At 52.7% G+C, this 27082-nt stretch overlaps 1 protein-coding gene across 4 annotated transcripts in view; it reads left to right on the top strand.

Moving 5' to 3' along the window:
- Positions 1-27082, top strand: part of LOC138491262 (inositol polyphosphate-5-phosphatase A-like) — a 705879-nt gene that overhangs the window by 314915 nt on the left and 363882 nt on the right. For all 4 annotated transcript variants that reach the window (XM_069617676.1, XM_069617677.1, XM_069617675.1 and 1 more), the window contains one exon: positions 12249-12336. In XM_069617676.1, the coding sequence (XP_069473777.1) occupies positions 12249-12336 (88 nt within the window). The remainder of the gene's footprint in view (positions 1-12248; positions 12337-27082) is intronic.

The raw sequence follows: 27082 nt of genomic DNA, 5'->3' as shown, positions 1-27082 counted from the left end.
TGAGAGTATGGGGCAAACCTCCAAAGAAGCTGCTGTGTGGCACGGATGAGCGTATGTGCAAGCCTCTGAAGAGGCTGCTGTGTGGCGCAGATGAGCGTATGGGCAAGCGGATGAGCATATGTGCAAGCCTCTGAAGTGACTGCTGTGTGGCGCGGATGAGAGTATTGTGCAAGCCTCCGAAGTGGCTGCTGTGTGGCGCGAATGAGTGTATGGGCAAGCCTCTGAAGAGGCCGCTGTGTGGCGCAGATGAGAGTATGGGGCAAGCCTCCGAAATGGCTGCTGTGTGGCACGGATGAGAGCATGAGCAAGCCTCTGAAGAGGCTGCTGTGTGGCGCGGATGAGAGTATGGGGCAAACCTCCGAAGAGGCTGCTGTGTGGCGTGAATGAGCGTATGGGCAAGCCTCCGAAAAGGCTGCTGTGTGGTGCAGATGAGAGTATGGGCAAGCGTCTGAAGAGGCTGCTGTGTGGCGCGGATGAGAGAACGGGGCAACCCTTTGAAGAGGCTGCTGTGTGGCGTGGATGAGAGTATGGGGCAAGCCTTAAAAGAGGTTGCTGTGTGGTGCGGATGAGAGTATGGGCAAACCTCCAAAGAGGCTGTTGTGTGGCGCGAATGAGCGTATGGGCAAGCCTCTGAAGAGGCTGTTGTGTTGCGCAGATGAGAGTATGGGGCAAGCCTCCGAAGAGGCTGCTGTGTGCGCGGATGAGCATATTGGCAAGCCTCTGAAGAGGCTGCTGTGTGGCGCGGATGAGAGTATGGGGCATGCATCCGAAGAGGCTGCTGTGTGGCGCGGATGAGCGTATGTGCAAGCCTCTGAAGAGCCTGCTGTGTGGCGCTGATGAGCGTATGTGCAAGCCTCTGAAGAGGCTGCTGTGTGGCGTGGATGAGAATATGGGCAAACCTCCAAAGAGGCTGCTGTGTGGCGCGGATGAGCGTATGTGCAAGCCTCTGAAGAGGCTGCTGTGTGGCGCGGATGAGAGTATGGGCAAGCCTCTGAAGAGGCTGCTGTGTGGCGCGGATGAGCGTATGTGCAAGCCTCTGAAGAGGCTGCTGTGTGGCGCGGATGAGAGTATGGGCAAGCCTCTGAAGAGGCTGCTGTGTGGCGCGGATGAGCGTATGTGCAAGCCTCTGAAGAGGCTGCTGTGTGGCGTGGATGAGCGTGTGGGCAATCCTCCGAAGAGGCTGCTGTGTGGCACGGATGAGAGTATGGGGCAAGCCTCTGAAGAGGCTGCTGTGTGGCGCGGATGAGAGTATGGGGCAAGCCTCTGAAGAGGCTGCTGTGTGGCGCGAATGAGAGTATGGGGCAACCCTCTGAAGAGGCTGCTGTGTGGCGCGGATGAGAGTATGGGGCAAGCCTCCGAAGAGGCTGCTGTGTGGCGCGAATGAGCGTATGGGCAAGCCTCCGAAAAGGCTACTGCGTGGTGCAGATGAGAGTATGGGCAAGCGTCTGAAGAGGCTGCTGTGTGGCGCGGATGAGAGTACGGGGCAACCCTCTGAAGATGCTGCTGTGTGGCGTGGATGAGAGTATGGGGCAAGCCTCAAAAGAGGTTGGTGTGTGGTGCGGATGAGAGTATGGGCAAACCTCCAAAGAGGCTGTTGTGTGGCGTGAATGAGAGTATGGGCAAGCCTTTGAAGAGGCTGTTGTGTGGCGCAGATGAGAGTATGGGGCAAGCCTCCGAAAGGCTGCTGTGTGCGCGGATGAGCATATGGGCAAGCCTCTGAAGAGGCTGCTGTGTGGCGCGGATGAGAGTATGGGGCATGCCTCCGAAGAGGCTGCTGTGTGGCGCGGATGAGAGTATGGGCAAACCTCCAAAGAGGCTGCTGTGTGGCGCGGATGAGCGTATGTGCAAGCCTCTGAAGAGGCTGCTGTGTGGCGCTGATGTGCGTATGTGCAAGCCTCTGAAGAGGCTGCTGTGTGGCGTGGATGAGAATATGGGCAAACCTCCAAAGAGGCTGCTGTGTGGCACGGATGAGCGTATGTGCAAGCCTCTGAAGAGGCTGCTGTGTGGCGCGGATGAGAGTATGGGCAAGCCTCTGAAGAGGCTGCTGTGTGGCGCTGATCAGCGTATGTGCAAGCCTCTGAAGAGGCTGCTGTGTGGCGCGGATGAGAGTATGGGGCAAGCCTCCGAAGAGGCTGCTGTGTGGCGCGGATGAGCGTGTGGGCAAGCCTCCGAAGAGGCTGCTGTGTGGCACGGATGAGAGTATGGGGCAAGCCTCTGACGAGGCTGCTGTGTGGCGCGGATGAGAGTATGGGGCAAGCCTCCGAAGAGGCTGCTGTGTGGCGCGAATGAGCATATGGGCAGCCTCTAAAGAGGCTGCTGTGTGGCACGGATGAGAGTATGGGCAAGCCTCTGAAGAGGCTGCTGTGTGGCGCGGATGAGAGTATGGGGCAACCCTCTGAAGAGGCTGCTGTGTGGCGCGGATGAGAGTATGGGGAAAGCCTCCGAAGAGGCTGCTGTGTGGCGCGGATGAGAGTATGAGCAAACCTCCAAAGAGGCTGCTGTGTGGCGCGGATGAGAGTATTGGGCAAGCCTCCGAAGAGGCTGCTGTGTGGCGCGAATGAGTGTATGGGCAAGCCTCTGGAGAGGCCGCTGTGTGGCGCAGATGAGAGTATGGGGCAAGCCTCTGAAATGGCTGCTGTGTGGCACGGATGAGAGTATGGGGCAAACCTCCAAAGAGGCTGCTGTGTGGCACGGATGTGCGTATGTGCAAGCCTCTGAAGAGGCTGCTGTGTGGCACGGATGAGCGTATGTGCAAGCCTCTGAAGAGGCTGCTGTGTGGCGCAGATGAGCGTATGGGCAAGCGGATGAGCGTTTGTGCAAGCCTCTGAAGTGACTGCTGTGTGGTGCGGATGAGAGTATTGGGCAAGCCTCCGAAGAGGCTGCTGTGTGGCGCGAATGAGTGTATGGGCAAGCCTCTGAAGAGGCCGCTGTGTGGCGCAGATGAGAGTATAGGGCAAGCCTCCGAAATGGCTGCTGTGTGGCGCGGATGAGAGTATGAGGCAAGCCTCCGAAGAGGCTTCTGTGTGGCACGGATGAGAGTATGAGCAAGCCTCTGAAGAGGCTGCTGTGTTGCGCGGATGAGCGTATGGGCAAGCCTCTGAAGAGGCTGCTGTGTGGCGCAGATGAGAGTATGGGGCAAGCCTCCGAAGAGGCTGCTGTGTGGCGCGGATGAGAGTATGGGCAAGCCTCTGAAGAGGCTGCTGTGTGGCGCTTATGAGAGTATGGGGCAACCCTCTGAAGAGGCTGCTGTGTGGCACGGATGAGAGTATGGGGCAAGCCTCCGAAGAGGCTGCTGTGTGGCGTGGATGAGAGTATGGGCAAACCTCCAAAGAGGCTGCTGTGTGGCGCGGATGAGAGTATGGGGCAAGCCTCCGAAGAGGCTGCTGTGTGGTGCGAATGAGCGTATGGGCAAGCCTCTGAAGATGCTGCTGTGTGGCGTGGTTGAGAGTATGGGGCAAGCCTCCAAAGAGGCTGCTGTGTGGTGCGGATGAGCGTATGGGCAAACCTCTGAAGACGCTGCTGTGTGGCGCGGATGAGAGTATGGGGCAAGCCTCCGAAGAGGCTGCTGTGTGGCGCGGATGAGCAAGCCTTCGAAGAGGCTGCTGTGTGGCGCAGATGAGAGGATGGGGCAAGCCTCTGAAGAGGCTGCCGTGTGGCGCGGATGAGAGTATGGGGCAAGTCTCCGAAGAGGCTATGTGGCACGGATGAGAGTATGGGGCAAAACTTCGAAGAGGCTGTTGTGTGGTGCAGATGAGAGTATGGGCAAGCCTCTGAAGTGGCTGTTATGTGGCGCGGATTAGAGTATGGGCAAGCCTCTGAAGAGGCTGCTGTGTGGTGTGGATGAGAGTATGGGGCAACCCTCTGAAGAGGCTGCTGTGTGGCGCGGATGAGAGTATGGGGCAACCCTCTGAAGAGGCTGCTGTGTGGCACGGATGAGATTATGGGCAAACCTCCAAAGAGGCTGCTGTGTGGCATTGATGAGCATATGTGCAAGCCTCTGAAGAGGCTGCTGTGTGGCGCGGATGAGCGTATGTGCAAGCCTCTGAAGAGTCTGCTGTGTGGCGCGTATGGGCAAGCGGATGAGCGTATGTGCAAGCCTCTGAAGAGGCTGCTGTGTGGCGCAGATGAGAGTATGGGCAAACCTCCAAAGAGGCTGCTGTGTGGCACGGATGAGCGTATGTGCAAGCCTCTGAAGAGGCTGCTGTGTGGCACGGATGAGAGTATGGGCAAGCCTCTGAAGAGGCTGCAGTGTGGCGCAGATGAGCGTATGTGGAAGCCTCTGAAGAGGCTGCAGTGTGGCGCGAATTAGTGTATGGGCAAGCCTCTGAAGAGGCTGCTGTGTGGCCCAGATGAGAGTATGGGGCAAGCCTCCGAAGAGGCTGCTGTGTGGCGTGGATGAGCGTATGGGCAAGCCTCTGAAGAGGCTGCTGTGTGGCGCGGATGAGCGTTTGTGCAAGCCTCTGAAGAGGCTGCTGTGTGGCGCGGATGAGAGTATGGGCAAGCCTCTGAAGAGGCTGCTGTGTGGCGCGGATGAGCGTATGGGCAAGCCTCTGAAGAGGCTGCTGTGTGGCGCGGATGAGAGTATGGGGCAAGCCTCCGAAGAGGCTGCTGTGTGGCGCGGATGAGAGTATGGGCAAGCCTCTGAAGAGGCTGCTGTGTGGTGCGGATGAGAGTATGGGGCAACCCTCTGAAGAGGCTGCTGTGTGGCGCAGATGAGAGTATGGGGAAACCCTCTGAAGAGGCTGCTGTGTGGCGCGGATGAGAGTATGGGGAAACCCTCTGAAGAGGCTGCTGTGGGGCGCGGATGAGAGTATGTGGCAACCCTCTGAAGAGGCTGCTGTGTGGCGCGGATGAGAGTATGGGCAAGCCTCCAAAGAGGCTGCTGTGTGGCGCATATGAGAGTATGGGCAAGCCTCCAAAGAGGCTGCTCTGTGGCGTGGATGAGAGTATGGGCAAGCCTCTGAAGAGGCTGCTGTGTGGCGCGGATGAGAGTATGAGCAAGCCTCTGAGGAGGCTGCTGTGTGGCGCGGATGAGAGTATGGGTCAAGCCTCTGAGGAGGCTGCTGTGTGGCGCGGATGAGAGTATGGGGCAACCCTCTGAAGAGGCTGCTGTGTGGCGCGGATGAGAGTATGGGCAAGCCTCCAAAGAGGCTGCTGTGTGGCGCATATGAGAGTATGGGCAAGCCTCCAAAGAGGCTGCTCTGTGGCGTGGATGAGAGTATGGGCAAGCCTCTGAGGAGGCTGCTGTGTGGCGCGGATGAGAGTATGGGCAAGCATCAGAAGAGGCTGTTGTGTGGCGCGGATGAGAGTATGGGCAAGCCTCTGAAGAGGCTGCTGTGTGGTGCGGATGAGAATATGGGGCAACCCTCAGAAGAGGCTGCTGTGTGGCGCGGATGAGAGTATGGGGCAACCCTCTGATGAGGCTGCTGTGTGGCACGGATAAGAGTATGGGGCAAGCCTCCAAAGAGGATGCTGTGTGGCATGGATGAGAGTATGGGGCAAGCCTCCGAAGAGGCTGCTGTGTGGCGCGGATGAGCGTATGTGCAAGCCTCTGAAGAGGCTGCTGTGTGGCGCGGATGAGCGTATGTGCAAGCTTCTGAAGCGGCTGCTGTGTGGCGCGGATGAACGTATGGGCAAGCGGATGAGCGTATGTGCAAGCCTCTGAAGAGGCTGCTGTGTGGCGCGGATGAGAGTATGGGCAAACCTCCAAAGAGGCTGCTGTGTGGCTCGGATGAGCGTACGTGCAAGCCTCTGAAGAGGCTGCTGTGTGGCGCAGATGAGAGTATGGGCAAGCCTCTGAAGAGGCTGCTGTGTTGCCCAGATGAGCGTATGTGCAAGCCTCTGAAGAGGCTGCTGTGTGGCGCAAATGAGCGTATGGGCAAGCCTCTGAAGAAGTTGCTGTGTGGCGCGGATGAGAGTATCGGGCAAGCCTCTGAAGAGGCTGCTGTGTGGCGCGGATGAGCGTATGGGCAAGCCTCCGAAGAGGCTTCTGTGTGGCACGGATGAGAGTATGGGGCAACCCGCTGAAGAGGCTGCTGTGTGGTGCAGATGAGAGTATGGGGCAACCCTCTGAAGAGCTGCTGTGTGGCGCGGATGAGAGTATGGGGCAAGCCTCCGAAGAGGCTGCTGTGTGGCACGGATGAGAGTATGGGCAAGCCTCCAAAGAGGCTGATGTGTGGCGCAGATGAGAGTATGGGGCAACCCTCTGAAGAGGCTGCTGTGTGGCGCGGATGAGAGTATGGGGCAAGCCTCCGAAGAGGCTGATGTGTTGCGCGGATGAGAGTATCGGGCAAGCCTCCGAAGAGGCTGCTGTGTGGCGCGGATGAGCGTATGGGCAAGCCTCCGAAGAGGCTGCTGTGTGGCACGGATGAGAGTATTGGGCAACCCTCTGAAGAGGCTGCTGTGTGGCACAGATGAGAGTATGGGGCAACCCTCTGAAGAGGCTGCTGTGTGGCGCGAATGAGAGTATGGGGCAAGCCTCCGAAGAGGCTGCTGTGTGGCGCGGATGAGAGTATGGGCAAGCCTCCAAAGAGGCTGATGTGTGGCGCAGATGAGAGTATGGGGCAACCCTCTGAAGAGGCTGCTGTGTGGCGCGGATGAGAGTATGGGGCAAGCCTCCGAAGAGGCTGCTGTGTGGCGCGGATGAGAGTATGGGCAAGCCTCCAAAGAGGCTGCTGTGTGGCGTGGATGAGAGTATGGGCAAGCCTCCGAAGAGGCTGCTGTGTGGCGCGGATGAGAGTATGAGCAAGCCTCTGAGGAGGCTGCTGTGTGGCGCAGAGGAGAGTATGGGGCAAGCCTCCGAAGAGGCTGCTGTGTGGCACGGATGAGAGTATGGGGCAACCCTCTGAAGAGGCTGCTGTGTGGCACGGATGAGAGTATGGGGCACGCCTCAAAAGAGGCTGCTGTGTGGCGCGGATGAGAGAATGGGCAAACCTCCAAAGAGGCTGCTGTTGGCGCGGATGAGAGTATGGTGGCACGAATGAGCGTATGGGCAAGCCTCTGAAGAGGCTGTTGTATGGCGCGAATGAGCATATGGGGAAGCCTCTGAAGAGGCTGCTGTGTGGCGCAGAGGAGAGTATGGGGCAAGCCTCCGAAGAGGCTGCTGTGTGGCGCGGATGAGCGTATGGGCAAGCCTCTGAAGAGGCTGCTGTGTGGCGCAGAGGAGAGTATGGGGCAAGCCTCCGAAGAGGCTGCTGTGTGGCGCGGATGAGCGTATGGGCAAGCCTCTGAAGAGGCTGCTGTGTGGCGCGGATAAGAATATGGGCAAACCTCCAAAGAGGCTGCTGTGTGGCGTGGATGAGCGTATGTGCAAGCCTCTGAAGAGGCTGCTGTGTGGCGTGGATGAGAGTATCGGCAAGCCTCTGAAGAGGCTCTGTGTGGCACGGATGAGCGTATTGGCAAGCCTCTGAAGAGGCTGCTGTGTGGCGCGGATGAGCGTATGTGCAAGCCTCTGAAGAGGCTGCTGTGTGGTGCGGATGAGAGTATGGGCAAGCCTCTGAAGAGGCTCTGTGTGGCACGGATGAGCGTATTGGCAAGCCTCTGAAGAGGCTGCTGTGTGGCGCGGATGAGCGTATGTGCAAGCCTCTGAAGAGGCTGCTGTGTGGCACAGATGAGCGTATGTGCAAGCCTCTGAAGAGGCTGCTGTGTGGCGCAGATGAGCGTATGTGCAAGCCTCTGAAGAGGCTGCTGTGTGGTGCGGATGAGAGTATGGGCAAGCCTCTGAAGAGGCTGCTGTGTGGCGCGGATGAGCGTATGGCAAGCCTCTGAAGAGGCTGCTGTGTGGCGCGGATGAGAGTATGGGGCAAGCCTCCGAAAAGGCTGCTGTGTGGCGCGAATGAGCATATGGGCAAGCCTCTAAAGAGGCTGCTGTGTGGCGCGGATGAGAGTATGGGCAAGCCTCTGAAGAGGCTGCTGTGTGGCGCGGATGAGAGTATGGGGCAACCCTCTGAAGAGGCTGCTGTGTGGCGCGGATGAGAGTATGGGCAAGTCTCTGAAGAGGCTGCTGTGTGGCGCGGATGAGAGTATGGGGCAACCCTCTGAAGAGGCTGCTGTGTGGCGTGGATGAGAGTATGGGGCAAGCCTCCGAAGAGGCTGCTGTGTGGCGCGGATGAGAGTATGTGCAAACCTCCAAAGAGGCAGCTGTGTGGTGCGGATGAGAGTATGGGGCAAGCCTCCGAAGAGGCTGCTGTGTGGCGCGAATGAGTGTATGAGCAAGCCTCTGAAGAGGCTGCTGTGTGGCGCAGATGAGAGTATGGGGCAAGCCTCCGAAGAGGCTGCTGTGTGGCGCGGATGAGAGTATGGGGCAAACCTCCAAGGAGGCTGCTGTGTGGCACGGATGAGCGTATGTGCAAGCCTCTGAAGAGGCTGCTGTGTGGTGCGGATGAGCGTATGTGCAAACCTCTGAAGAGGCTGCTGTGTGGCGCAGATGAGCGTATGGGCAAGCGGATGAGCGTATGTGCAAGCCTCTGAAGAGGCTGCTGTGTGGCGCGGATGAGAGTATGAGCAAACCTCCAAAGAGGCTGCTGTGTGGCGCGGATGAGCGTATGTGCAATCCTCTGAAGAGGCTGCTGTGTGGTGCGGATGAGAGTATGGGCAAGCCTCTGAAGAGGCTGCTGTGTGGCGCGAATGAGCGTATGGGCAAGCCTCTGAAGAGTCTGCTGTGTGGCGCGGTTGAGAGTATGGGGCAAGCCTCCGAAGAGGCTGCTGTGTGGTGCGGATGAGCGTATGGGCAAGCCTCCGAAGACGCTGCTGTGTGGCGCGGCTGAGAGTATGGGGCAAGCCTCCAAAGAGGCTGCTGTGTGGCGCGGATGAGCGTATGGGCAAGCCTCTGAAGAGGCTGCTGTGTTGCGCAGATGAGCGTATGGGCAAGCCTCTGAAGAGGCTGCTGTGTGGCGCGGATGAGAGTATGGGGCAAGCCTCCGAAGAGGCTGCTGTGTGGTGCGTATGAGCAAGCCTCTGAAGAGGCTGCTGTGTGGCGCGGAAGAGAGTATGGGCAAGCCTTCGAAGAGGCTGCCGTGTGGCGCAGATGAGAGGTTGGGGCAAGCCTCTGAAGAGGCTGCTGTGTGGCGCGGATGAGAGTATGGGCAAGCCTCTGAAGAGGCTGTTGTGTTGCGCGGATGAGAGTATGGGGCAAGCCTCCGAAGAGGCTGCTGTGTTGCGCGGATGAGAGTATGGGCAAGCCTTCGAAGAGGCTGTTGTATGGCGCGGATGAGCGTATGGGCAAGCCTCTGAAGAGGCTGCTGTGTGGCGCGGATGAGCGTGTGGGCAAGCCTCTGAAGAGGCTGCTGTGTGGCGCGGATGAGCGTGTGGGCAAGCCTCCGAAGAGGCTGCTGTGTGGCGTGGATGAGCATATGGGCAAGCCTCTGAAGAGGCTGCTGTGTGGCGCGGATGAGCGTATGGGCAAGCCTCTGAAGAGGCTGCCGATGGTGCATGCACACGGGTTGTGACAAGTGGAAGGTTATATAACCGATTGCACTCATTATTCTTTTGGGCCGGCTTTGTCATGCGCCTTTTGAGGGGGTGCTCTCCTCTTGAGGGTAGACACACACTCCTCATTTTCTCGAGGCTTTGTCGAGTGTTGCATGCATTGTCGCCTGCGCGGCTGGGGTCTGCGCAACTTCCAGAGCACATGAGTAACCCTCCACTTTCTCGGTTGGTTCTCTGCCCTCACCCAACAGCGTCCTTTACCCAGTGACGCATGAAAATCTGCTCTTACCCCAGAGTCGGGGTGCGATCAAGGCGGAGTAGCGTGCTCCCACGCATTCAGCTGCCACAGACCCACAAGCGGAGGGGGTTTCAGGACTTGAGTCCCTACACTACCAAGGACAGCAGAGCAAAGTCTTTCTTCCACCTAGACATTTTGGACAAACAGTGGGTCTATATCAGACGTGTCCTACATTGAGAAGGAGTATGTGCCACCTGTGTGCCCTGGAACAGGTCCCCAGGGCATTCTACACGTGCACCCTTTGTTCTTCCACATTCCAATCAGTTGGCACACCAGAACCTCCCCTGTTCATGCTGGATTTGCCCACACTTATCGCTGCCCCACTGAGCAGGCTGTCTAATAGAATTAAGGACCTTCCACTTTCTGCAGTGATCTGAAGTGCTGCGAGAGCCAGTCATTGGATTGGCCACTGGGGTAGGAGGTGCAGGGTGGAGTTTTAATGCCCTCGCTGCCCAACCTGCCCTAGGAGCGGATAACACTTAATGGACTGAATGAAAGTGCTGTGCATCTCTTGCCTGTGGGGGGCCAGTGGTTGTGACCTGCATTTTCAGCCACTAGGCGCTTTGGTAATGCTGTGCATTCCAAGTCCCAGGTTTTAGGGGCAGTGCTGTGCTACTCTAAGGCTTGTTGATGGTGCTATGCACCTTCCATGCTGGTTGGTAGTGCCAAGTATAGCCCGTTTTAGTGCCCAGTGTTAATGGTGTGTATTCCCGCCTGCATGATCTGATAGTGGTGCTGGACACTCCCAGCTTTGCAGCATCATGGTAATGAATTGGGGGGGGGGGTGGGCTCTGCATTTCGTTCCATATGGATTGATGGTGGTGGTTGCGCACTGGTGGGTCTGGCCTTGACAGATGTGCTGTGTGTGGTGGTGCTGTGCACTTCCAGCCACATGGATTGCTGGTGGTGGTTGTGAAATACTGGGTCTGGCCTTGATGGATGTGGTGTGTGCGGTGGTGCTGTGCACTTCCAGCCACATGGATTGCTGGTGGTGGTTGTGCACTGCTGGGTCTGGCCTTGACAGATGTGGTGGGTGCGTTGGTCCTGTGCACTTCCAGCCACATGGATTGCTGGTGGTGGTTGTGCACTACTGGGTCTGTCCTTGACGGATGGGTTGTGTGTGGTGGTGCTGTGCACTTCCAGCCACATGGATTGCTGGTGGTGGTTGTGCTATACTGGGTCTGGCCTTGACGGATGTCGTGTTTGCGGTGGTGCTGTGCACTTCCAGCCACATGGATTGCTGGTGGTGGTTGTGCACTACTGGGTCTGGCCTTGACAGATGTGCTGTGTGTGGTGGTGCTGTGAACTTCCAGCCACATGGATTGCTGGTGGTGGTTGTGAAATAATAGGTCTGGCCTTGATGGATGTGGTGTGTGCGGTGGTGCTGTGCACTTCCAGCCACATGGATTGCTGGTGGTGGTTGTGCACTGCTGGGTCTGGCCTTGACAGATGTGGTGTGTGCGTTGGTCCTGTGCACTTCCAGCCACATGGATTTTTGGTGGTGGTTGTGCAATACTGGGTCTGGCCTTGACGGATGTCGTGTTTGCGGTGGTGCTGTGCACTTCCAGCCACATGGATTGCTGGTGGTGGTTGTGCACTGCTGGGTCTGGCCTTGACGGATGTGTTGTGTGCGGTGGTGCTGTGCACTTCCAGCCACATGGATTGCTGGTGGTGGTTGTGCACTACTGGGTCTGGTCTTGACGGATGTGTTGTGTGGTGGTGCTGTGCACTTCCAGCCACATGGATTGCTGGTGGGGGTTGTGCTATACTGGGTCTGGCCTTGACCGATGTCGTGTTTGCGGTGGTGCTGTGCACTTCCAGCCACATGGATTGCTGGTGGTGGTTGTGCACTGCTGGGTCTGGCCTTGACAGATGTGTTGTGCGGTGGTGCTGTGCACTTCCATCCACATGGATTGCTGGTGGTGGTTGTGCAATACTGGGTCTGGCCTTGACGGATGTCGTGTTTGCGGTGGTGCTGTGCACTTCCAGCCACATGGATTGCTGGTGGTGATTGTGCACTGCTGGGTCTGGCCTTGACAGATGTGGTGTGCGGTGGTGCTGTGCACTTCCATCCACATGGATTGCTGGTGGTGGTTGTGCAATACTGGGTCTGGCCTTGACGGATGTGGTGTGTGCGGTGGTGCTGTGCACTTCCAGCCACATGGATTGCTGGTGGTCGTTGTGCACTGCTTGGTCTGGCCTTGACGGATGTGGTGTGTGCGGTGGTGCTGTGCACTTCCAGCCACATGGATCGCTGGTTGTGGTTGTGCACTTCTTGTTCTGGCCTTTGGATTTGATGATAGTGGTGGCGTAGGAAAGCCCTACCTTTCATTGGTGCTTGGTTGAAAGCCGCAGTCTGCACGGACACTGTTAGCAGTGCAGGCATATAATAGTGGGCAGGAGGCCACTGAGAACTGGGGAAAGAGTGCATTCATTTTCTGTAGTGAGATGGAACTGATCTTGAACTCTAGAGAAAGTGACCCTGCTCCGTGCCCTGTCCTGAGTATCTTGCTTTGAATTGCAGGTCTATGGTGCAGAGCGCCGCCCTCTCGGAATATGACCGCACTCGCATCTACATCGACAGCAACTTCAGGGAGACGAGCAGCTTCACCGTGAGTCTACTGTTCACCAGCCGAGCACGTGTCCACCTCACCAATCCCGCTAGCGTTTGCTCCCCTTCCAGAATGTGCTGCCTTGGATCTCTGTGGTCGGTTACTCACTACCCTAAAATCTCACACCGCTGTCCTCCACAGGCTCACTAAGAGACGGCTACCCCCTGCACTTCTTCCACCCCTGCTCCTCCACACGCTCCTTCTCCAGGATCAGGCGTGCCTTGCAAACCCTGCAGTCTCTTCCTCTAGAACCGGACATACCTGCCCTCCCCTAACGCTGACCTTCCCAGAACCTCAAACCTCGACCCTCTGCAGTGCTCCCCACATCATCTGACATGCCTCCCTTCCCCTTTAGCTGACCTTCCCAAACCCTCAAACCTCGACCCTCAAGAATGCTCCCCACATCATCTGACATGCCTCCCCTCCCATAAAGCTGACCTTCCCAGAACCTCAAACCTCGACCCTCAACAATGCTCCCCACATTATCTGACATCCCTACCCTCCTGCTGACCTTCCCAGAACCCCAAATCCCGACCTTCTGCAGTGCTCCCCACATCATCTGGCATGCCTCCCCTCCCACTGAGCTTCCCAGAACCTCAAACCTCGACCCTCTACAGTACTCCCAACGTCATCTAACATGCCTCCCCTCCCATAATGCTGACCTTCCCAGAACCTCAAACCTCGACAGTGCATGCCACATCTGACATGCCTCCCCTCCCGCTGATCTTCCCAGAACCTCAAACCTCGACCCTCTAGGGTGCGCCCCACATCATCTGACATGCCTCCCCTGCCCTAAAGCTGACCTTCCCAGAACCTCATACCTCGACCCTCAACAGTGTTCCTCACATCATCTGACATGCCTCCCCTCCTGCTGACCTTCCCAGAACCTCAAACCTCGACCCTCAACAGTGCTCCCCACATCATCTGACATGCCTCCCCTAAAGCTGACCTTCCCAAAACCTCAAACCTCGACCCTCAACAATGCTCGCCACATCATCTGACATACCTCCCCTAAAGCTGACCTTCCCAGAACCTCAAACCTCGACCCTCTGCTGCGCTCCTCACATCATCTGACATGCCTACACTCCCATAACGCTGACCTTCCCAGAACCTCCAACCTCGACCCTCAACAATGCTCCCCACATCATCTGACATGCCTCTTCTCCCGCTGACCTTCCCAGAACCTCAAACCTCGACCCTCAACAATGCTCCCCACATCATCTGACATACCTCCCCTCCCATAACGCTGACCTTCCCAGAACCTCAAACCTCGACCCTCAACAATGCTCCCCACATCATGTGACATGCCTCCCCTCCCATAACGCTGACCTTCCCAGAACCCCAAACCCCGACCTTCTGCAGTGCTCTCCACATCATCTGACATGCGTACCCTCCTGCTGACCTTCCCAGAACCCCAAACCCCGACCTTCTGCAGTGCTCCCCACATCATCTGACATGCCTCCCCTCCCACTGAGCTTCCCAGAACCTCAAACCTCGACCCTCTACAGTACTCCCAACGTCATCTAACATGCCTCCCTCCCATAATGCTGACCTTCCCAGAACCTCAAACCTCGACAGTGCATGCCACATCTGACATGCCTCCCCTAACGCTGACCTTCCCAGAACCTCAAACCCCGACCCTCAGGAATGCTCCCCACATCATCTGACATGCCTCCCCTCCCATAACGCTGACCTTCCCAGAACCTCAAACCTCGACCCTCAACAATGCTCCCCACCCACATTATCTGACATGCCTACCCTCCTGCTGACCTTCCCAGAACCCCAAATCCCGACCTTCTGCAGTGCTCCCCACATCATCTGACATGCCTCCCCTCCCACTGAGCTTCCCAGAACCCCAAACCCCGACCTTCTGCAGTGCTCTCCACATCATCTGACATGCGTACCCTCCTGCTGACCTTCCCAGAACCCCAAACCCCGACCTTCTGCAGTGCTCCCCACATCATCTGACATGCCTCCCCTCCCACTGAGCTTCCCAGAACCTCAAACCTCGACCCTCAACAATGCTCCCCACATCATCTGAATTCCTCCCCTCCCATAATGCTGACCTTCCCAGAACCTCAAACCTCGACCCTCTTCAGTGCTCCCCACATCATCTGACATGACTCCCCTCCCCTAAAGCTGACCTTCCCAGAACCTCGACCCTCTGCAATGCTCCCCACATCACCTGACATGTCACTGTCCCCACACTCCCCTGTTCCGGATTTGACGTCCTATTGCCAGCCCCTCTCCTTAAGCTTCTGGCAGTCTCCTGGGGACGTGGCATCTTCCCCATGTAGCGCTGCCTTATTGTCTGGTATTTTTTGGCCATCTGTGCTATATGGTGATGCTCTTTATTGGGCAGTAATGGCTAAAACCATATAATGTTGAACTGTGCTTATCTCTGGTCATTGGCTGGATGTAGAATTAATGCTAGGGTTATATATATTTACAGCAAAAACCCTCTCACTGATGCCAAGAGATATCAGGGAGATAAGTTTATATCATTGCTGCTTTCTTGGGTTAATAGTACAGATATAGCAGCAGTCTAATGGATGTTTTAAAAAAGAAATATTTTAGAATGTATTCATATTTATGTACACATTATTCCTGGTGGGACATTTGCTCTCTGTTACCTGGTGTTTTCCCCCAGTCCCACCCAGAGTTGGGGATCAGTTATAACAGTCCAGTCTGTATTCAAGTGATCAGACTATAGCGCCTCTTTCCTCTTTTTCCAATTAGGGTGGATGGTCTGTGCTCTAAATATATACGTTTCTTTCATCAGTTGACCCTGGTTTAGAAGGTCCCCATAGAGAAGCTATACTTACCCTCTGTTAGACATAGAGTGTATTTATTTATTTATTTATTTATTTATTTATTTGCATTTGTTTAGCGCACTTACAGCCCAGGGGCATCGAGGCGCTGTTACAAGAAATCTTACATGAAAGTGTAATTGATTGAGTATAGCTGACTGAATAGGTCTCTTAGGTACAGGAGCATAGAAAATCAATGACTTGGTAACATGAAAGGTAGGTGAACTGAAAAAAGCAATCAGGTGGGCACTCAATCAGTAGCACATCAGATAATCACTAGACAGTAGGGAATACAGTTATACAAAAAGCTTGGTTTTGATGGTTTTACGGAAAGCTTGGTGGCACTCGATCAGGGCGTTCCAGTGAGAAGCGGCCAGTGTGGGAAAGCTAGACCCCGCCAGCGCGGACTTTAAGTGACTTGGGAGTGATGATCGTGTTGGCATAGCTCTTTCTTGGGGGCCTTGTGGAGGTGTGCTTAATGATTCTTTGGGCGAGGAAGGCATCTATGTGTAAGTGAGAGAGTTTTAAAGATGATTCGCTCTTTGACTGGGAGCCAGTGAGCCTGTCTCCGTACTGCAGAGATGTGATCTTTCCTTGATGTGCCCGTGGCCACTCTGAGGGCGTTATTTTGCACCAGTTGGAGTTTAGTAAGGTTCTTACACAAGGTCCCTACGAGGAGGGCATTGCAGTAGTCCAACCTTGATCCAATTATTGCCCGAGCTATGGTGAGACAGTTCTGACGGGATAAGAAAGGCCTGGCTGCATTGAGGACTTTGGAATAGTAGGCGGAAGAGGAGGCAAACGCGTTCACCTGTCTTTCCGTGGTCAGGTCCGAGTTAAGGTAAACACCAAGGGCCTCATTACGACCCTGGCGCTAATGGGTTAACAGCGCCATAAAAGGCTGCGGCGCCGTTAACCCATTAGCGCCTAATTACGAGGTCCCTTTGCGGGACCCGACCATAACGGCTGGTCTAGACCAGCCGTTAAAGTAGGGACCCGCAAAGGGACCTTCGCAGTAAGTATGGTACCGCAATTTGCGGTACCGTACTTAGCGCCTTCGCCATTCCCATTATGCCCTATGGGGCAAAAATGGGAATGGGGAAGGGCCATGGGGAAATACCGCCCCGCCAACCTTGGAATGGGGCGGTATTTCCCCATTTCACCATGGCGGACACGTTACAATACCGGCACCAACCATGGTGCTAATAGCGCCAAGGTTTAGCGCCGGTATCGTAATGAGGGCCCAAGTGTCTTAACACTATTGGATACCTTGATGAGGATGTTGTCAATAGTAAAGGACAGGTATTGCCGGTCCAGGTTGCCCAGAGAGGTTGGTGACTCAATTAGGAGGATTTCTGTTTTCTCACTATTAAGGCAGAGCCAGTTATCCGCCACTCATGACTGTATTGTGGAGTATATGGTGGTGAGGGTGATCAGGTCCTCTTTGTAGTTGCCAGTGAGGGGAATAAGCACCTGTGTGTCATCTGCGTAATTTGTGTATGAAATGCACAGAGAGTCCAGGATGCTGAATAGAGGCCTAGTGAAGAGGTTATAGAGGGTGGGCGCAATGCAGGATCCTTGTGGTACTCCACATTTGATGATGCTGGGGGTGGCAGAAGCCGAGTCTGAAAAGACTTTCATAGACCTTTCCTGTTCCTAGGCAGTTAGGGACCTGATGTGGGAGCCGCTGGTTCATTTCGCCACCTGAAGCTTTTTATATGACTAATTGCTTTGTGTGTAATATGGTAATGTTTGCCAATACTTTTGGTCTTGTTTCTATCATGATGATAAGTGTGCGTGAATGTCTGACTAATGCTGGGATGTTTAATGAGATGTACTTCAGTGTGCTCGGCTCTCTTCTCAATGTAGTGCCTCTATACCTTTTGGAGGGGCTTCAGGGTGAGCAAGTCAGTATCGTCGCCGCCATCTCTGATTAATAGTAGAGATATAGCCCCACACTCTAATGGATGTTCTTCACAAGAGAAATTGCACAGGTTCCTATTAACTTACACAGTATTGCTGGTGGGACATGTGCTTTTTGTTACTTGGGGTTTTTTGTCCAGTCCTGCTCAGAGTTGGGGATGGCCTCATGCACGACAAACACTTTAACCAAGACTAGAAAATAAATGTGGCTTTAGACCCTTGAGCGCAGTTCGTTGGTCCCTTACAGGGTTGGTCAGATCCCGAGCGTCCCCACGCAAATCCTCCTTGTGTCTCCCTGGCCGGTGCCTATATGAGCAATGCTTTCCCAGTGTGGATGCAGCATTCCTGCAGGACACACGCAATGGCAATGCAGGTCTCCACAAGCAACCCCAGGGAAGCCTCTTGCTGCTGCTGCTCCCATTCTGCTTTACACTAAATCCGTGCATGGGAGGGATGGAAGTGGGGGAGGGGGGAGAGTGAGAGAGAGTGTGAGAGAGTGTGTGTGTGAGAGAGCGAGATAGAGAGAGAGAGAATGCTGGATTAGCATTTATATGGACACTGCAGCTTACTTGTTGTTTGTAAATTGCCCACAAAATAATGAACTACCATTTTTTGCTTTTAGTGTTTTTTCCAGTCACTCTTTGCAGTGACTAGCCAGTGTTCATTGTTTGAAATAATTCTTAATGAAGGGAGATCCCAACGTTGTCTTTGCCAATGGTTGATATGCACCATGTATCTGCCGGTGGCGAGGAGTAGAACTAAGCAATCTGCCAATCCCTTGACCTGGTAAAAGCTTCCCTAGGTGCCTGTGGCTTAGTCAGTAGCGTGTTATATTTGTCATTGATGTTATGTTAGGTTTTGTTGTTGGAATGCATTCAGGGCTCTGCTGTCACTTGCATGTTCTCCAGGCACGTCAGCAGGTCCCAAAGAGCAGGGTCGGACTGGGACAAGAAAAAGGCCCGGTCACCCAAAATAAAGTGGCCCCTAGACCTCTGATGACATCCCCGGAAGTGATGTCATTTGACCCCACCCCAAAGTGACATCCCGGGAAGCGATGAAACACAACCTTTCACCCCTTGTCAAAACAGGAAGTGGCCTCAAATAGCATTGTTCCCAAGTACTGTGAATCCAAGCAGACGTCCAAGGCCAAAGGATAATATGTTATTGTATAGCACTTACGCTTAAGCTCTTTTTTTATAGAACAAATATGCATACAGTATCACCGAACCTGTGCTGGTACTCATTTATCGACCTAAGATGGATGAAAGGCTTTTTGGAAGAAAAATAAAAATTGGGAAAAACAAAAAATATATTTTGTTCAATTTTATTTTTCCAAACCGGCCCAGGCATGGCCAGAAACTGGCCCCCAGTTCCCCAATCCGACCCTGCCAAAGAGAGTGGGGTGGGTTGGGTTACGGGGGGGGCAGAGGTGTGCAGAATAACTGGGTTCTATGTGATAATCTCGAATATTAAAGGGCACGCTAATAAAGAGCAATTTTCTTCAGCTGATTTTGTGCGCTTAATATTCGAAATACATCAATTCCCCCACCCTGCCCTTTGAACTGCCCTTCAATCTTTGCCCTGCTCTAACCCCACCTCACACACACATACTCACCTTCAGACACACAACTTTTCCCCAGTCCCCCGCCTCACATAAAAACACACACGCAGACACACTCCTTCTCCGCAGCCCCTCCCTACTACAAACACTGTCCCCTTCCATACACACAGGCACACTAGCAAACACTTACCTAAAACCTGTCGTCCCGGTCAGCCTGTACACCCTAAGCTACACCGCCTCGACCCACCCACCTAGGGCCCTGTGTCAGGTGCTGCCCACGGGGCCCTTTGCCTTAAATCTGCCACTGATTGTGGGCGGAGCTCAAATCACGCAAGTAATTTACGGCGGCAGTGCTTGCAAAGTCTACTGTGTATCTTCATAAAAGTGATGATTTACATGGTGACCGTTGCTGGCGGCGATAGGTCGCGTGCGCAGCTTTCTGTAGTGATTTACACAGTGACCATTGCTGGCAGCGATAGGTTGCGTGCGCAGCTTTCTGTAGTGATTTTACAGTGACCATTATTGCCAGAGATAGGTTGTGGGCGCCGTTCCATGGAGTGATTTACAGTGACCATTACTGGCAGAGATAGGTTGCGGGCGCTGTTCCATGGAGTGATTTACGGTGACCATTACTGACAGAGATAGGTTGTGGGCACTGTTCCATGGAGTGATTTACGGTGACCATTACTGACAGAGATAGGTTGTGGGCACTGTTCCATGGAGTGATTTACGGTGACCATTACTGACAGAGATAGGTTGTGGGCACTGTTCCATGGAGTGATTTACAGTGACCATTGCTGGCAGAGATAGGTTGCAGGCGCCGTTCCATGGAGTGATTTACAGTGACCATTACTGGCACAGATAGGTTGCGGGCGCCGTTCCATGGAGTGATTTACGGTGATCATTACTGGCGCTCATTTACATGGCCCGTTATCGCTGGTGCCTCCAGCCCTGGGACGCGTGGCAGACTACAATGGCCCAGCCATTGGCTGTAATACATGGGCCCGATCTTAATAATCTGCTTTGACAAATAAAGACAATGGCATTCATTTCTTTGCTAGTTATGCTTCCATGGATTTTTAAAAAGAAACTACGACCATTCCTGTGATTTCACTCGGTCGAGAGTTGCGCCCTGGCTTTAAAAAGTGCAGAAACGCCCCCCTGATTTGCTCAGATGCACAAAGGGGCATCTGAATGAGCCCCCGATTTGTTGATTAGGTTTCTGCATTTTTTTTGCACAAGTGATGAAATACACCAGTGCATCCCATCACTTGTGCAAAAAGAATCCAGCAACCCAATCGACAAAGCAGGGACACCTTCATGCCCCGTTTCAACCTTTTGTGCATTTTCGCAAAGCAGGCGGGCGTTTCTGAACTTTTAGAAAATCTCCCCCCTTGGTAAAAGGCATGGATGACTCCTTTTTCATATGTGTTGCAGAAAGCTTCTGTGTTCTGTGGGTCCGATAGCACAGCGGGTGGAGCGCTCGCTTTGACATCTATGCAGAGCCTGCTGACGCAGGTTGGAATCCCGGCGGGGCCCAACTCAGCCTTTCATCCTTCCTAGGTCGATAAATGAGCACCACACACCGTGGGTAATAATAAGCAGTGCTCAGATGCCTGAGGGTTCATAGCGCTATATATATATATGCTAAATTATTATTATTATAATCTTCCGTGGGGCTCACCTGTCCCCTCCTCCGCGTGGTAAACATCCAAAAGAAACAGAACAAAAAGGGACGCCCTTCCTAAATATCTGCAAATCTGTGCATCATAGTGATTATACGTTAATCGAAAGGTTCTTGAAACAAAAATCCTGGAAGCGTTCTAGTAACCATGCTCTTCTGCAGTAGCATGAGGCTAGTAACGAGACATGCATTGTGACTTTGAAATGAGTACCCCGCATTCCAAGATGGCGGCCGGCAGAATGGGACGTGTGTGAAACCGCTCTGTCCCCACCAGGCCGCATCATAAAGCATAGATTGAAGACACTGTGACTGCAGGAAGGGGGATAAGCTAAGAGAGACGATCTTGTAACAACCTGGAATTGCAGCCGGACTAAGACCTGTGCGGCGGACAACGCGTGTGGATTTGGAGAAGGGCGTGGCAGAGAGTTGCGACGCAGAAGCAAAGGAGGCGAGCCCACCCCACGGACAAACGAGAGGAAATAGAAAAAGGGTCTGGGTAGCAATTCCTGCCTAACCTAAGGTGGAAACACCCCCCTCGACCTCAGTAGGGCTGCGAGCGAGTGTTGGAGACCGTAACGGGGGATCTGAGTCAACCCACACTCAAGATGGCAGCAACCGGGACCCAGGGACTGCAATCCTAAAGCTGGGTAGCGGGAACAACAGCAGGAGAAGCTACCGCAGTGGACAGGATAACTATCGGGGGAGGAGTAGAACACCGAGATGGGAGAAGGGACTCAGATGGATCCCCCAGATTCAGTTCACATCAAGCAGGGGCCGGGCACTGCAGGTGAGGCATAAACGCTCTATCCCCAAGTGGGAGAACTGGAGAGGAGACGTAGCAAGCGCTACAGGGGTAGCCCATCAACCCCCCCCCCTCCATAATCCAAAGGAGTTTGAGTGTTGGTTCCCATCAGTAAAGGTTGGCTGAGCAGAGGCGCCCCAGATAGGGGTACTAAGGGTCACCAGCAATATGCAAGCCACCTTACAATAACACACAATAATACCACCACTCGAAGAGATAATGGGGCAAATAGCTGACAAGCTGCTAACCCATAAAAGTCAGACAACCATGCTCATGTCCAAGACTAGAGGGAAACACCAGCGGGGGCCCTGAAAAATCTACAGAATGGTCCTGACAACAGCATCAAGAAACTTTGGGCCACAGAGACGCCTCTGCAGTCCACAGCAGGGGAGGCGGAACGGAGTGCGCAGAGGCAGACCAATTAAGAGACTGGTAAAATGGCTGTACAGAAAGAAGATTTTCAGCTATGCCTTAAGGAATTTCAAGAGCAATTTCCCCAACTAAAGACTGAGATCAAGCAATCATTGCAGGAAGTGAAGGTTGACGTGGCAAAACTTGAGGAGAGGGTGGACATATTGGGAAGAATACTTCAAGATATAGCGGAGGATTTAAAAAAGAATGATGAAGCACAGCAACACGTCTCCCGCATCTTACACAACTTGGTACTTCAATGTGAAGACTTGGAGAACCCTTCTTGTAGGTCCAACATACGGATCAAGAACTTGTCAGAATCTGTTGTTGATAAATCTTTAAAAGCTACTGCACAACACCTATTTCCAGATCTTCTCTTACGGGAGGATGATGAAGCTATCAACATAGATCGAATACATAGGGTAGGTCCGCTATGAATGGAACCGGGCGTGCGGCCGATGGATGTGCTGGTGGCAATTACATCATGCACTCAGAAGGAGTCAATGCTGAGGGCTGCAAGAACCTCGGGCCCGTTGAGTAATAATGGCTCGGATGTACAGCTATATCAGGACTTAGCCCAGTCAACAGTGCAAAAGAGGAGAGCAATGGGCCCGGTAGTAAGATTCTTGGCACAAAAACAAGTAAGATATAAATGGACGTTCCCTTTTGGTCTGCTCTTTGAGTGGGTGGATAAGCAACACCGGTTAACGACTTTCGACGAAGGATTAGAGATTTTACAGATGCAAGAAGAATAAAGCGAGATTTGAGGCATCGCAGAAAGACGGACAGGTGGGAAAGGAGGGGCAGAAAACCATGGGAATGGAAACAGTCGACTAAAAAAGACAATGGCAAATGAAAAAGGGACCAGAGCAATAGTGCATTTTCCACCCATGCGACAAACAGGTGGCGTCCAGGCACAAAGGGGAACGAGGGTCTGAAATTGAAGGGGGGAGAGCAACAACATGCCGCGTCTCTCCAGGACAACAGGGGTGGAGAAACCACGCGACTTCAAGTAAATTGACAGCCGAATGGGCCACTTGGTAGTGGTTGGTTGCTTGGAATCTGTCAGTGGGGTTTAGGACTGCCCACAACACTTCTCTGGGTATTTCTGGGGGCCAATGGTGTTGGGCATTCCGCCTGGGCGATCCTCCGAACTTTGGCCCCCCTCAGGGAATGAGAGTTAAATTGGGGGTGGGGTGTACGAGTTAGGTCACATTAAGTTAGGCGGAAACATGTGAAAGTTGTGGGGAGGGGCCACGAAAAAAGGGACACGAATATCAGTAACAAAATTGGGGGAAAGGCCCAGGGGACGCAATGGGACATGGAATTGCTATGAAGACCATTAAAGTATTGACCCACAGGGATGAATTCCCCAGTTAAGAAGAAGAAATTAGAGGGATATTTGAAAGGAGCAAAACCGGATATTTTGATGTATCAAGAGACACATATCAGGAAGAAGGATAAAGGGAAGCTTATAATGAGGGGCTGTTCCCTTTTATACCAAGCCAATGCATTTGATGAAATGGCTGGGGTTCTCATAGCGATAAATGATAGGCTGCCTGCGCAGGTTCTTGACAGTAGAAGAGACCCGGGGGCCGATCATTGTTTCTGAATGTCATATTGGGAACACAAACATATACATTAACGACTCTATATGCACCCAATGTGGGTCAAGGTGGCTTTCTGAGGGTCGTTTTGTCGCAGCTCGTGGGGTTTGCCAATGGGGATATTATCCGGTGGGAGATTTCAACTTGGCGTGGGTCACCCAAGAAGATAGGAGCACATGGGCCATACAGCACATAATGGCGCCATCTAAATCCCTCAAGTTAAAAATGACCACTCTGGACCTTCTTGACATCTGGTGAGCGGTCAAGGGGCAGGCCAAGGGTTACACATACTACTCCCACGTACATGCATCACTATCAAGGATTGATTATATTTGGGTCACCACGCTCATAGCAGGAAGAGCTAGGGGGGTGGAGTTGGGTACCATATCTCTCTCGGATCACGCCCCACTGTTGATGCAAATGGGGGTGGGAGAGTTTTGGAAGGGATGTGAAAATGGCATTTCCCGTCAGACCTCTTTCAAGACCTGATTCTAACCATGTCAATTAAAGATAAAATAGATACATGCTTTGCTGAGAACGACGCCCAAGACATGGCCCCTGAAACAGTATGGGATGCCTTTAAAGCCGTCCTGAGAGGGCACCTGATAGCTATGAAGGCGGAACGGGACAGGTAAAGCGGGATACGGGAGGGTAAATAGAAAATAAATTATAAGACGTACAGGGAGAGATGGCTAAGGTCCCACCAGGAAATTGCAGAGGGTGATGAAACATCTCCAAGGCCAACTGGAAACGCTTTGCAAGAAATATGCAGAAAAGACGTTGTTACTTACGAAGCAGCATTACTACATGAAAACCAATAAAGTCGATCGGCTGCTGGCCAGACAATTAAAAGATAGAATCCGGGCCCGCACAACAATGAAACTAACAAAATAAGGAAGAGGGTTAAGAGACAATTAATGAGGGGATTCTGGGGTATATAGGGGCTTATACACTTCATTATACGTGTTTTACAACCCAGGTGGTGCAAGGCAAGCGGAATGTCTTCAGAAGGTCCCCCTGAAACGCATCACGCAGGAAGAAAGGGAAAAGCTGGAGGGGGAAATCCAAGAGGAAGAGTTATTGAAACTGATTGAGTCTCAATCCAAAAACAAAGTGCTGGGACCTGACGGCTATCCCGCTAGTTTCTATAAACAATATTGGGACACTTTGATGCCACGCCTCATGGAGCTTTTTAATTCATTCAGATATAAGGGCATGATCTTGAATTTAATGAATGAAGCTAAACTGGTGGTATTCCCCAAGGAAGGCAAAGCCCCGACATCTCCCGGATCATACTGACCGATAGCGCTGATCAATACGGATGCCAAAATATTAACTTGGTGAACCGTTTAATGGAGGTAATGCCAAAATTAACAGTCCTAGACCAGTCAGGGTTTATTCCACAGAGACAGACTCTTGATAACAACCAGAGGTTTTGCCACCATAAGCGCCAGCGATATTGGTATCGTTGGATGCCATAAAGGCATTCGATAGAATTGAATGATCCTTCCTATTCCGGACCATGGAAAGTATGGGGATCGGTATGGGGTTCCTTCAATTGGTCCAGGCAAACTACCACAGACCACAAATTAGATTGGCCATCAACGGTGCTCTTTCGAATAACATAGCTATAAAAAGGAGTACTAAACAAGGTTGCCCCTTGTCCACTAAATTGTATGCTATATATCTGGAACCCTTGTTGGCCCGTCTCTGAGACTCAGATCAGGTCCAAGGCATAGGAATGGCAGGGGACGAACAAAACAATGTTGTTCGCAGACGACATTCTCGTAGCGATAACAGAGCCAGGATCGTCATTACCCACTCTGATGGCGGAATTGGAGGAATTTGGGGCAGTCTCCGGACTGGAAATAAATAGGTTTAAATCAGAAATATTGAACTTGTCAGTGGACCCTGAGACCTTGAAACGCCTGAGACCCCCGATGCAGCTGTCTCTAACGGAGAATGGTATAACATACCTGGGAGTAGGTCTAACAAAAACTCTGGAACAAATGTACAGTGCTAACTATCCACAACTACTCACCAGGGTGAAAGCTAACCTGCAAAGATGGAATCCGTCTAGGACATCGTGGTTAGGACAATCGACGGTAGTAAAAAATGATGCTCCTATACAGAATATTATATTATTTCCAAGGACTCCCGCTCCATGTACCCAAATCCTTCTTTAGCTTGTTTACAAAACTTATAACAACTTACATTTGGAAAAACAAACCAGCCAGAGTTGCCTTGACCACCCTCACAGCACCAAAACACTGGAGAGGCTTGGGGCTCCCCCACTTTCATAGATATTATGAAGCGGCACAACTGCAGGTCATAAAGGAATGGCTTACGGGGGGACAAGATATGGGCAGGACAAGACAGGGTGGTTTCAGGCACACACACCTCTCAGGCCTCCTTTGGTCTGATCAGAATCTTAGGCCCCCTAATGTAAAATTTACTAAAATCATGGGTCTGGTTATCGAAGTGTGGGACACAGCAATCAAAGAAAGGCTCCTGTGTACATCCCCCTCCCTGTTTCTTCCGATGTTCCGGAACCCGGAGTTCCCTCCGAGTCTGGAACCAGAAGCTTTCAGAGCCTGGAGGGAGGCGTGCTGTGTGAAAATACGCAATATGTTCCAGGGCCAGAGTGTTAGAACGTTTGAGGATTGCAAAAGAGATCTGGGGCTTGGGGAGGAGGACAGATTCCACTATAATCAACTACGACACTGGTTAATAAACCCGAAGATCAAAGCAGCGGCCACGCCACAATTGACACTCTTCGAAAAGTACATCACGAACCACACAGGCTCGAGAAAGCTGATTTCGAACCTAGATGAAATGTTAAATGAGGGTACAATTTTAGTACAATGGAAATATATTTAAAAAAATGGGAGGCCACGTTGGGTAAAATGGTACCAAGAGAACAATGGGAACACCTATGGGGAATAATTCCTAAAGTTTCTGGTTCCATTGAAACGAGGGAAATGTAGTGCAAAATGATGTTTCAGTGGCATTACTCTCCCGCGCAACTTCACACTATGCACCCAATAGTATTGGAGCTTTGCTGGAGGGGTTGCAAGATTAAGGGGGATTGGAGACATTTTTGGTGGGATTGCCCGGCCATTAGATAATACTTGGGGGAGGTGCAAAAACAGATAGGGGTGGATATTCTCTAACATTGGGTCAACAGAAACTGGGGTGTGGTTATGTGGGCTATGGGACCTGAAACAGAAAATATTCTCCCAAAAAAAGACAGGCACCTACAAAACTAGACTGGCTGCAGAAGGTATGGAACTTTATTTCACTGCAGTGGGCAACCAACCTGGTCCAAAGGGAGCAAGCTTCCTTTAAGCGGAACTGGGAGGATGTCTTGGGATATTTACAAAGCGATAATATGTTGCAATGGTGCCCACAATGGATACGGATTTTGGACATTATGTGACTAGATTGAGAATATTGAATGCAAAGCACTATATAGCGCAGATCCTCTGGCAGGGGGGGGGAGAGGAGTGGGGGATTTGGGGGTGAAGTTTTGTGTTTGTTTTGAAAACGAATAAAAATGTATTAAAATAAATAAATGTTTCAAACTCTGCCTTTACCTGGAACCTCCGTCACAGAAGAGGCGTGGGCACCTCAATTGCCGCCAACGACCCGACCTAGGGATGTGTGGCCCCGGTTTCGCTCCTATCTCTCATCTATATCCACTGAGTCTGACGGCTCCTCCTCTGTGCAGTCCTCCCCTTGCAACAAACCTACTTGAAAGAGGGCTTGGAGGGCCGTGCCATGTATGCTTAGCGACTAGCTACTGTTATGTAGGCCTTCCGGTCCCATCTGATGTTGTCCTACACTGTTTATATCTGCCTTTACTGTAACTGATTGTCACCCACTGCTTACCCTTCAATTGCAACGTCAAGCGTAATTAAATAAAGGTTTTTTTTAAAAAAAATGTTT

This window comes from Ambystoma mexicanum, chromosome 10, assembly GCF_040938575.1.
Source record: "Ambystoma mexicanum isolate Mex_15411 chromosome 10, UKY_AmexF1_1, whole genome shotgun sequence".
Lineage (NCBI taxonomy): Eukaryota > Metazoa > Chordata > Amphibia > Caudata > Ambystomatidae > Ambystoma > Ambystoma mexicanum.
The sequence above is the reverse complement of the archived record's forward strand: the minus strand, read 5'-3'. Positions and strand labels throughout refer to the sequence as shown.